Source organism: Carcharodon carcharias, chromosome 18, assembly GCF_017639515.1.
Source record: "Carcharodon carcharias isolate sCarCar2 chromosome 18, sCarCar2.pri, whole genome shotgun sequence".
NCBI classification, from domain to species: domain Eukaryota; kingdom Metazoa; phylum Chordata; class Chondrichthyes; order Lamniformes; family Lamnidae; genus Carcharodon; species Carcharodon carcharias.
Genome location: NC_054484.1, coordinates 73414469 through 73427146, shown reverse-complemented (window position 1 = coordinate 73427146; position 12678 = coordinate 73414469). Strand labels below are relative to the sequence as shown.

Sequence of the window (12678 nt, the reverse complement as noted above, 5' to 3'; positions counted from 1 at the left end):
TGCAAGTCTGACCTTAAGCTCCCTGTCACTTGTCACTTTAATTCTCCACCCTACCTTTACTCTAACATTTCTGTCCTTGACCTTCTACACCGTTCCAATGAAGCTCAATGCAAGCTTTTTTTATTCATTCATGGGATGGGATGGCTAGGCCACCATTTATTGCCCAATCCTAATTGCCCTTGTTCAGAGGACATTTTAAGAGTCAACCACATTGCTGTGGGTCTGGAGTCACATGTAGGCCAGAGCAGGTAAGGATGGCAGATTTCCTTCCCTAAAGGCCATTAGTGAGCTAGTTGGGTTTTTATGTCAATCAGCAATGGTTTCATCATCACACTCTTAATTCCAGATTTACCACCACCCTCCCCCACCCCCCCACCCCCACCCCACCCTCGGCCAACCATGCATAATGAGTCCACCCAGTTCTACTGAAAGAGTTTTTACACCTGTCCTCATTATTTGTACTTGGCTGAGAGTCTAGGCTTACAAGAAAATTTTCAGCAGAGGCTTCTGTTTTGACAGTTGGGCAGAACTGTTGCCTTTGCTTGATTGTTTATTTAAGTGGTTATAATAAATTGTCCTTTCAGTGATCTCTTTTGTCAATGTCTCAATGTTTATTTGCACAAGATTAAGGGATGTGACGTGTTTGAAGCCTCTGCCAATGATACTTTTATGGTCACCCAATTGACATTTCTATAGGGTTATAGGAACAGCAGCTTATTTTTCAAAAGAAGATTTAAGAGTGTTTTTTCTGAGCAATTCCATACATGTTACTGTTACTATATGCTTCATTGGTTCTGTACATAATGTCTACTGGATGAATGGGCATGGAAGGGCATTGAGTTGACATGGAGAGCATGAGGGGTCATGGGGTTGGGTGGAGGATATAAGTTGGCATGGGGCAATAAGGGGCCATGGGGTTAGATAGGGGGAATGAGGTGGCATGGGAAATGGGTGGGGAGGTGAGGGGGGAGGGCTAGAGGACCTAGCAGCCTTTAATACGAAGGACACAAAGTCCACAAGAAGCGAGACAGGCCTTCTAACCAGCCTACCTCAGCACTCAGCCACCTCACTGGCTACCTATACTCTGCTTCCAGAATCAGTGGACTCCCACTCACCGCCCAGAGCAAAGATTGTGACATTTGGGGGCCTTTGGATCGAGGTCAGGAAATTGCCCAACCTTGGTAGAGAAAGTCTGGCCTTCTGTTTCCTTTTTTTTGTATACATGAGCCTCCCATCTTGCCCTCTCCTCTGCTCTGCTCCTTCATAAAAGTTGTTCTTCTAATATCTTGAAGTTCTGACGTAGGGTTATCCATGAAATAGGAACTTCTTCCTTTCTCCACCTACTGAGTGTTTCAAGCATTTTCTGTTTTTAGGTAAACATGTTCACTCATTATTAACAATTATTTCAGTGGCGCACCATTTCTCAATTGTCTGATTTATATTGTCCACATTGAGAAATGAATTTTCTACACACTCTATATTTTGCTTCACTCCTACCTTGGCTGACTTCATGCTCAAGCATAGGGAGAGTCACTAGTAGACAAGATCAAAAGAAATAGTCCAGACCATTAGAAAACTATCCTGTGAGTTAGTATTTTTAGATGCAAAACACATGACAACATTATTAAATCAAGCAGAATGGATGTGTAATTGGCAGATGAAATTCAATATAAATAAATACGAGGTAGTGCATTTTAGTAGGAAGAATAAGGAGATGGGATATTCCTTGGCAATTACGTGTGAAGAAATGGTACAAGAGCAAAGCTACTTGAGGATTCAGATGCACAATTCTCTAAAAGTAACAATGCAGATTAATAAGGCAGTAAAAAACCTAATCAGGCACTAGGGTCCATTGCTAAAGGAATTGAATTGAAAAATGAAGAAGTTATGTTGAATTTGTACAGAATTTCAATAATAGCACACTTGGAATACTCTCTGTAGACCTGGACTCCATACTATAAAATAGATATAGAAACATTGAAGAAAGTTCAAAAATGATATACTAGTATGGTACATTGAGGGGTTATACATATCAGGAAAGATTGAACAGGCTGGGGCTTGTTTCTAACAGACCTAATAGAGGGTTTTAAGTTTCTGAAGGGAATTGATGAATCGATGTAGAGGAAATGTTTTCACTTGAGGGGGAGATCAGGCCAAGGACCATAAGTATAAGACCATTACTAACAAATCTAATAGGGAATTTAGCAGTTCTTTACCAAAGTGTAGTTTAAATGTGGAACTCACTACTACAAAGACTGGTTGAGGGGACTAGCATTGGTGCATATAAGAGAAAGCCAGATAAACATATGGGGCAAGATTTTTCCCCTGCTGGGGGAAGGTTGTGCAGACGTGGGCAGAAGGCCCTCAGATCAGCCCCCCGAATGGGGGCGTGCCGCAATTTTTCGTGGGCGGGCCAATTAAGGTCCGCCCAGCGTGATGTCTGCACGGAAGCGCTGTGCACTCCCTGTGCAGGCGGGGGGGGGGGATGGCAAATACAGAAGTGCGCTCATTTGCGCGTGCTCCGATCGCCCTGAGACTAAGTGCTGCCTCAGGGAGATGGGTTTCCAAAGGGAAAATGTTATTCTTTCGAAAATTTCACTAACCATCCATGTTCCCTCATGTGACAATGTCATATGAGTTGGGACATGGACATAACTTAAAGTAAAAGTTAATCTTAATTTTTTAATTCAATCATGAAATCTCATCCCGCCTGTGGATGAGGTTTGATGCTTTTTCCGGTGGCCGCCAGCGCTCACGACATGCCTGCCAACCTTAAGGTTTTCCACTAATTAGTTTAATTGCTTTTTGAATGGCCTCAATACGCTGTTGGCAGGTCGGCGGGCGCACAGCTGACTCAGCTACACCCCCGCCGACCTGAAAATGCAAATGACACAGGATGACATCGGGAGTCCCGCCTGACGTCATTCCGTGTCATTTTACGTGTTGGCGAGTGGGCCCCGCTCCCGCCCCCGCTCGCCAATGGGAAAATTCTTGCCATGAGGGAGATAGGAATAAAGAATTGTTCTAATAGGATTAGATGAAAAATAGAGGGAATAGTCTTGTGTGGAGCTAAATGACTAGTTTCTGTGCTGCACATTCTATTTATTTCTATGAAAAAGATTGGGTGGGGTTCATGGTTTCTTATATTTATTCTATAACATTTTGCAATCATGCAAACAGTCCAAAGGGGCCTGTATTTGTCATTCTCACTGGGAACACTGAAACCCTTAAGATGTGCCCTGAAAGTAAGACACTGCTAATGAAACTGGTTTGTAAACTTACACTCTGCATGTCACTCTAATTAAGCAGAAGCTTTTGTAGGTAAACTGCACGGTACCTTACAAACTGTGTCCTACTGGGGACTGGTATGGGAATTAAGCATCCATTTAGATTGCTCTTTTACAGTTAATTTTAAGTTGATCCCAGTTAGTTGCAATAGGGTTGATTGTGTATGCTTTCTCCCATTCTGAATAAAATAAATCATGGTCAAGCAACAGAATTCTCAGAAAATTGACAGTGTCTCCTCATTGAGAAGCAAGATTACTTAGCTTGGTCAGTAAAGATGGTCACTCTCACCTAGGTTGCAAGCTTGTGAGTTTAAGGCATAAAGCTGATGTTGATAGGCCCATTCTTCATCAGTGGGGGTAGAAATAATAAATAAACGTCTCCTCCAACGGAATCTGAGGAAAAGGAACAAAACAAATGAAAACAATTCCAGCCAGATGGTGCACAGAGGCCCCAGTCTTGCTCAGCCTCTCCTGCCATCAACAGGGAGAGGCAGAAATGCTTTGTTTGCTACACCAGTGTCTCTTGACTTAAAATAGATTAGCCATTGCTTAAAAAATACCACCCTACACTTCACTTTCCTGGAATCATGACATTTTAAGAAAGTAACTTGGAGAACAGTGGAAAGGAAAATAAGCTCTTATATGAATGGAATTTGTGCCAGCTATTCAAATAAGGGAAAATCCTGGAGTGAGATCTAAGTTAACCTAATTCTTATTTGCTTGACTGAGCTGTGGAGGGATTTTCTGATGAAAGATTTCCATCAAATAGAGCTTTACTTTAACTCATGATCTAACCACTTGTGCATTTTTTGAACCTATCAATATTTGGTGCAGAAATTTGTATTTTAACTGAGTCTTTGATTATTCGTAATGAAAAAGTGAACTGGATAGTTCATTGGGTTGAACACTGGCTTTCTAATCTGCAACCTAGAGCAAAACTTTACATTTGGTGCACAGGCGTGCGCCCGACACACCGGAAGGTTAAATGACACGCGATGATGTTGGCCGTGTGTCCCGACATCATTGCGAAGCCGCATGATATTTCGTTCAGCGGGTGCGTGCGGAGTCAGCTGCGTGCCCGCCGATAATTGAAAGCCTGTTAAGGCCATTAACCAGTTAATTAACCTGAACTTTACAATGTCCATCCAACCTTACATCCAAACCCAAGCAGCCTTTATATTTTTTAGGAAACCTCATTCACGAGCGGAATGAGGTTTCCTGAAGCTAATACAAATAAAATAAAAAGTTTCATTTGAATTTAAAAACATGTCCCATCTCAAGCGACACAGTCACACGAGGGGACATGTTTCATTGAATTTTTCTGCTCTTTATTAATCTTTTCATAAAGCGCTTCAATCTCTGAAGCACTCTTTTGCCCGCATACGCAAACTGTGCACTGGGCCCGGCTCTCCCTCCTACCCCCGCCCGCACAGGCAGCGCTCAGCACTGCCGCTCGCAATCCATACAGGGCGGGCCTCAATTGGCCCACCTGCGTGAAATCGCGGTGCGAAGCCAATTGCAGGAGGCGGTCAGCTCCGCAACCGCTCCCACCCGCTCCCACCAAGCCTGCCTGATGAATGGAAAATCCTGGCTCTAGGTTTGAATTGAACCCAGACTGGAGTGATGATATTTCATTCAGGCTGCTGGGTGAAAGAGATTTTGGACAATCTTAACCTAACTATTAGTAGTTAAGAACCCAATGTACAAACCTCCAATAAAAAATAACAATTTCATTCACAGACAATAAGATGGCTGGTGTGGAAAATGGAAAGTATTACATTGGTACCTTAGAGGATAAGGTATGTTGTTGGGATAGAAGACTTCCCTTTATTTCTTTCTGAATGCTACTAATAAACTACTAGGAGGAGGGGAGGCAATATTGATTAGGTAGGATATTACAGTGCTAGAGAGAGGGGGTGTCCTGGAGGGGTCAAGAACAGAATCTATTTGGTTAGAGTTAAGAAACATTTGAGGTACCATCGATCTATTGGGTGTATTCTATAGGACACCAAATTGTGGGAAAGACATCAAGGAGCAAATTTGCAGGGAATTTTCATGGGCGATGGTGGCATATTGGTAATTTTACTGGACTTGTAAGGCTAATGTTCTGGGGACATAGGTTCAAAACCAGCCATGGCAGCTGGCATGAAATTCGAATTCAATTAATAAATCTGGAAGATAAAGCTAGTCTCAGTAATGGTGACTATGACAGCTATCAATAGATTGTTGTAAAAACCCACCTGGTTCACTAATGTCCTTTAGAGAAGGAAGTTTGCCAACCTTACCCAGTGTGGCCTACACGTAACTCCAGACTCTTAACTGCCTTCTGAAATGGCCTAGCAAACCACCTCTTCACGGGAAATTAGGGATGAGCGATAATTGCCAGTCATGCCAGTGATGCCCATATCCCATGGAAGAATGAAGGAAAAAAATAAATCACAGGGTGCCATGCTGCTGCATAATAGGCTTGCCAGAACAAGGAAGGGCAATATAAAATAAGGGGTACAATTCTAAGGGGGTGCAGGAACAGAGAGACCTTGGGGTTTTTTGTGCACAAGTTATTGAAGGTGGCAGGGCTGATTGAGAAAGTGATTAAAAAACCACATGGGACTTACAGTAATAAAGAAAGTACAGCACAGAGTACAAAAGCAAGGAAGCTATGATGAACATTTCAAAATCACTGATTCAGCCTCCACTGGAGTTCAAATTTGGCCATCATATTTCTGGTAGGATGTGAAGGCTTTAGAGAGGGTGCAGAAAAAATTCATTAGAATGGTTCCAGGGTTGAAGGACTTCAGCTACACCAGAAGCTGGCATTGTACTCCTCAGAGTATAGAAGGCTGAGGGGAAATTTGATAGAGGTGTTCAAAATCTTGAGGGGGCAGGACAGAATAGATAGAAACTGTTTCCAATGGTGGTAAGGTCAAGAACCACAGGGCACCAATTTAATACAAAAGAACCACAGGGGCATGAGGAAAAACCTGGTTACAATCTGGAATGCACTACCTGAAAACCTGGTGGAGACAGGTTCAATTGTAACTTTAAAAGAGAATTGGATAAGTATCTGCAAAGGAAAAATTTGCAGGGCTCTGGGGAAATGAAAGGAAAGTGGGACTAGCTGAATGGCTCTTACAGACAGCTGACATGGACAGGATAGGCTGAACAGCTCCCTGCTGTGTTGTGATTCTGTGGTGCCTATGAACTTAATTTACTAAACCTATGAGAAACTCTAAAGATTGTCATATGGCTCAGCTATATGTCAATATCCTTAACTCTGTGAGTTGGAATGGCATCATTTCAGATCCAGTGAGTCGGTCAGGTATAGATATGTGACTCCAGTCTGAGAGGGCAAGCAACGAGAAAGTGGTTGAAATGACAGACCAGCAAAAATAAATCATATTGTCGGCAACAGAGGAATATAATGACATCATTGATGTCAGGTTCCAGTTGGATACGTGTTTGAGTTTAGTCAACATTCTTTATGTGTCTTTCTGTTGTTACAGATGACAAGTTTTATAAGATTGTATGTTTTGGGACTGTACCTAGAAATGAGGAAGAATGAAGAGGTCATGTGACCTGTTCTGAATTCTGCTGACAACAAACCTGAGTGATGTGGTCGTTAGAAGTTATCTTCCAGGGGAAAAGGTGCAGGATATTCACAACTGCAGACAATGACCTGGGCAGTTGTCATGATGGCAGACAGACTGTTAGGCCTGGATTTTTGCGCAGTCGGAAGGACTCTGGGGCCATTTAAAAATGACGTACCCATTTCTGGGATTCCTGGCTGCATTCCCAGTTCTCTCAGAACCCAGACTCAAAGGGGCATGAAAGTAGCATGTGAAGTGGGTGAGGGGTGATGAGTTGTGAGGGGTGAGGGCTAGAGGGCCTAAAACTTAACCAAACAACTGGGGCAAAGTCCCAGAGAACCAAAGTGGCCCTTTCAACCAGCCCACCTCTGCACCCGGCCTGTGACTACCTTCAATCTGCTTCCAGGGGTGGCGGCTCAAATCCATCCCCCTGCCCACCGCGCGCCCCCCCCCCCCAGGCAAAGATCATGGCATTCAAAGACTTTTTAGTAAGGCAGGTGCAGTGAACTGGGAAATTCCTGACTCAAGCTACCCGCCTTGGTTGTGAAATTTCAAAATAATTGGCAAATATAAAAGCACCCTAAAATATGAATATAAATAAATCTGTTTCAATTATAATGCTCTTTAGTTTTAAAACTGTACATGCCTGGACAAGAAATTTTCCAATGATCTTGGTTTGTCTTCTTTCTTGCATGGTGTACCATCTCTCTTCTGTTTTTCCATCTCTTTGATTCTTGTTGTGAAGGCATCAATGAAATTGAACACAGCTTGCATAGCGATTGGTACTTCATAGTGTTGCTGTCAATACAGATATCCATGGTTATCTTTTCTGTCCTTTCTGTTTGCAGAATTCGATTATATATGAAAATGAAAAATGGTAGCAACACAACATCCAGAGCTATATTTTTCCATGTTAATGTTGCATTCAGTGAAGACCCCATTCCACCTTCTCTACAATATCATCTTGTATTTATATAGCACCTTTAACACAGTAAAATCCCTCAAGGATCTTCACAGGAGCATAATCAGACAACAGGAAGATATTAGGAAATGTGACCAAAGGTTGGTAAAAGAGGTAGGCTTTAAGGAGCATCTGAAAGGAGGAGAGAGAGGTGAAGTGGAGGAGAGAAAGTGAGGGAATTCCAGAACTTAGGGTCTTAGATAGCTGAAGGCATAGCCACCAATAGTGTAGCAAGTGGGAGAGATCAGAACTGAAAGAATGCAGAAGGATGTAGTGTTGGAAGAGGCAACAGTGATAGTGAGAGGTGAGACTATGGAGGGATTTGATCTCTGCCTTGCCTCTACCATTGGGATAATTGCATTAATGAAGCACTACTCAGATCTATAAAACTGCAAGTTGATCTGCCAGCATAGCATTGTTAACTGTAAATTTTAAGTGGAAGCTTTTAAAGTGTACCCTTCTTAAAAATCAGACAGTTGCAAAGCATTATGAATCTTAATATTTCTTTTTCTCATTTTATTATATATATTTTCAGGAAAGTTTTGTATAAACAAGTATCAGCGACATTATGAAGCTCGTAGGGCCAGTTGCTGAGCCCATGCCATAATGCAGGAGAATGACCTCACTGTTTAAGGCAGAAGTACCCAGCAAAGTTACTACAAGGGTAGAAATCACCGACAGTATGCAAACCAGATAGCACCAGCAGAGTATGTGTGCTATCACTGAGTGAAGTGACATGGTATAATCCCTGCAACATTTGGCAGTTACATCAATTATGTAATCTAAACAAGCTCCCATCTGCACAGCAGGCTGCCTAGGAGATCACGCGCACGTGAACACAATAAGAGAACTAAAAAGCTTCTGGAGTCCTTTAAAGATACTGTGTTCTCAGGCACAAGACAAGGAAAAGGAATTACAGCTGCCAAAAGCCTGTGAAATGGAAAATTCTTGCTCATGCGTGCCCAGACTCACAGGAGCTAAGCTTGAACTTGGAATGGACGGAGTAAGGCAAAATATTGCTACCATATTTCACACTGAAGGTTAAACTCCCCAGAAAGAATGGTCCAACAAATACAATAACACATAGCTCATCAAGAAGACCCAGAGACGTGGCTGCAAATTTATAAGAAGTTGCCATACCTAAGAAAAACTTCCATAGCAAGGCTAATCAAAAACATCTTATTACAAGTAGTTTCGCCAAGTGTGTGTGCCTTAAAGTATTTCCTCATAACCTGTTAGATATTTACTGCTCTCCTTCAAAGTCTTAAAATAGTCATACAACCGTAAACTCCATTGAATGCCTCCATAAATTGCTACACTACAGGATACAAATACAAGCTGGAACTTACATCTCAAATTGTATGAACATATCAAAAGAAAAGATTAGAAAAGACCATTAGGCCCTTAAATGTTCGCCATGTTCATTACATGATGTAGCCTCATGCATTTCCCACTATTAATAGAAGTAACTCTTGGGAGAAGCAAAAAAAAGAATAATAGGAAAAACTAGACAATAAAGCAAACCCCAAGGGTCTGTACTCACCCAAGACACATCACTAGAAACACTTCAAGTAATTCATATCTCTTCCCCTCCTATTTCTTAATTTCCTCAGGACTACACAGGTCAAAATGACCATCTCCAACCATCAGGCCTGTGCCACAGTTTGTATCTCTGACTTCTTTTTGAATAGCCCTGTTTAACAAAATTTCACATTGGAAATCTTTCTGACACAACCAAGCTGCCTAATGGCCGTTCAATCATTGTCACATTTATCACTGCATGTGCTTCTTAAACTTCCCAACACTTCAAGACCACATTTTTGGAAAGATTGGCACACAGCAAAAGGAAATGAATCCAAACTGGAGAAAGGTTCAGAAATTTCAATCCATGGCAACTTTTGACGAGACCACACTGGACTTGATTGAATGTGAGAGTATTGAGAAATTTGGAGAAGGGGATAGATGAAGCCAGAAGCCGTCCTAAGTACAGAGCTAATGCTTGCTGGCTTTCATTATACCTTCTTCTCCTATTACTTGAAGGGATACATTCATCCAGAAAATCATTGCAATACCTCTGCTTGAAGATGTCACATTAAAACATATATGTTCATCCGCTTTTCTAAGTCTGCCAGCACAGCAAGTGGACTGAGCAAGTCAACTCCTCACATCACACTGCTTCATTTTCACTTACAGCACAGCTACACACATGTCAAAGGATTTGGATAACATGTTTAAGGAGGTTGCACCAAGTGAGTTGTAACGCACTTTTGAAGAGCAGCAAGTGGCGGCGAAAATGAGAAAAACAGCAACCTGCTGACCAGAGGACCAGCTCAGTTTTTACTTCAGCTGTAGTGCTTAGGGACTTCGATCTCATTGGACCTGTGTGGAAGGAAACTGAGTGGAATTGTGAACAGGAATCTCTTGAGTTTATCTAAAATATGCTGTAGAGAGGTCCACCAGCTGCATCTATACAAATATTTAGGAAGGCCTTTCTGCACCGCATGGATTGTGTGGCAACTTCAGAGGCATTTGGAGTGGAGTCCTCAGTAGCACAGGTACAAAGTTCAGTGGGGATATCTTTGTGGCTTTTCAGAGTTCAAAAAGAGACTTTGACCTTAATATTTAAGTAGCACTTTTGTCTGGCTTATGTGCTGGAGTAATCAGGAGGACAGAGCCTCAGGCAAGGCTTCACAGGTTTCATTGCATCTTTCTGGTCTGCTGTTGATTGGAGGCGATGCTGAGGAAGTTCTCTGCAACTTGTACATGGCTGGAAGGCAGTGATGAGGCTGTTCTCACTCAAGGTGGCACTGTGTCCCACCCATACAGCCCCAAATGCTCAAGTGATTTTCAATGAGTCAGAAAGCGGATTGGACTAACCAGCCATGGAGGTAGCAGAAGCAGTTGCCCGTCCATCTCAGAAACCAGCATGTTGAGGTATGGTATCTCCTGAATCTCTAGTGATTTCCACTGAAACCCTGTAGCCACCCAGCACACCAATCCTTTGACTGGCTAATTACTTAGAAGTCACCAGTTAGGAGTTAGAAACTCCACGCGATACACCAGCGTTAAGGAAAAGCATTTTGGTAAAAGAGATCAACGTCATTGATAATTACACAAGTTAAACTGATGTGGTTAAACTCTTACCAGAGAATTTGTTTCTGATTTTGGAGAATTAGGAAGCAGTATAGTCAAAAAGGTGCACTAATTTTAGTTGAGAATGTGCAGAGGGCAGTGTTACAGAAGTTGCTTGTGCTGCATAGGGAGGTATATCGAAAACAAAAGAAAGATTAAGGGTAGAATTTTCTGAAGTTAGTTCCTGCTGAGACAGTGGGACCACTAGTGCAAGAAATCCATAGACAGCTTTAACGGGTTTTGCCGATGTTCTTTCCCAGAACTATGGTATTAGCATCCCATCTCCAAGTTTCCCAACCAGTCAGGGAAGGCAAGTGGGATGATGCTCTGAATCTGTCAAAGGAAGGATTTTTAATTAAAGGGACCCTGACATGATTTACAATGGCTCAGCAGCTTCAGGCTGCAACAACCACAGAAATGGAGAGGAGACCTGGAAGGTTGATCCTCAGGTCTCGCACTCTTACCTGGAGGTCATGCTGTGGGACCTGAGGGACTGCAGTGAGTTGATCTCTCCCAAGGAATGGAGAAAGAAGCCAGCTTCTTGAACTAAGTAGGTGTAGATGGAAGCGACCAAAGAAGTAAGCAGCAGGAGTGTGCACCCTCCAACATGGAGATAGGTGCTCCAAGAGGATCCAGGAATTCAAGAGGGTAGTACTTTCAAGTGCCAAGCCCACTCTCCAACTTAGCCAGTAATCTTCTACACAACATGCCTCAGATCAACACACCTTGCAGCTCCACTCATTCCTTTCTCTCCAGGAATATCAAATCTCCAGCTAAACAGCCAACATCCACACTCACCTTCTGCCTACTGCCTATGTCGCATAGTCACCCTTCACAAATGTTATCCTTCCCTGCTTCTCACATAAGCCATTCCCGAACACTCAGAACTCTCAGCTTTTTTTATTTGCAGAAGAGAGAACATGAACTTGGGGAGTGGAAGAGACCCAGGGGTGGTTCTCCTTTGAGAGGCATCGTGACGGCCATTGGCATTATATGCCCACCTAGTCCACTGGGCAAGTGGACTTGTTCCGGGAGGCTGCAGATGTCAGGAACAAACTGCTGTGAAAGTTTGAGCCTCCTGAGGCACTGGTTCTCACACGTGTCAAGACAGCTGACCCTTTGCCTGTACTGCGCACTAGCCTCCTTCCAGCTTGATATCTGTGTCCATTTCCTCTGCCCCATGGAGCCGTATGTGGCTGAGGAGAAGGTAGCTGCTGTTGTTGCTCTACTTGTTCTTCATCAGAGGTCCAAGGCTGAGCTGCAGAAGCTGCTCCCATGTTGTGGTGAAGGCTGGCAGCAGGGAAATGCAGCCGAAGGTGAGTGCAATGCAAGACAAGTGAAGTGACTTCCAAGAAGTTGGTAACCACCCGACAAACAGTTAAAGCACTCTCTGAGAAAAAAAGTGCTACTAACAGCAACCTCTCATCTGCTATTGCCCGAGCTCTTCAGTTTCACTGATCAAAGCCTTCCACCTATCAGTTTCACTGCTGCGCAATCGCTTTGGTGACAGGTCAGAAAACAGGTGACCTGCTGATAAAGCCAAAATTGAGGGTTAAAACAATAGTTAATCACCTTTAATCAAATTGAAATACCTGATCTGATAGTTGAACAGAGGTTCCCCACTTGCCTTTGAGCCCTGCTTGGTGAAAACTGGAAAAGGGTGGGATGATGTTGGGATCCATACTAGATGTCATATTTTTGGATTTAACTC

At 42.9% G+C, this 12678-nt stretch overlaps 1 protein-coding gene across 2 annotated transcripts in view; it reads right to left on the bottom strand.

Annotated features, from left to right (window-relative positions):
* ccdc80 (coiled-coil domain containing 80) overlaps positions 1–12678 on the bottom strand; it is a 34751-nt gene that overhangs the window by 6577 nt on the left and 15496 nt on the right. Inside the window, exons 4-6 of one of the 2 annotated variants that reach the window (XM_041210705.1) lie at positions 7521–7672; positions 3577–3680; positions 1498–1533 (exon numbers count right to left, since the gene is read on the bottom strand). In XM_041210705.1, coding sequence (XP_041066639.1) covers positions 1498–1533; positions 3577–3680; positions 7521–7672 — 292 coding nt within the window. The remainder of the gene's footprint in view (positions 1–1497; positions 1534–3576; positions 3681–7520; positions 7673–12678) is intronic. The other variant, XM_041210706.1, reaches the window with a different exon arrangement.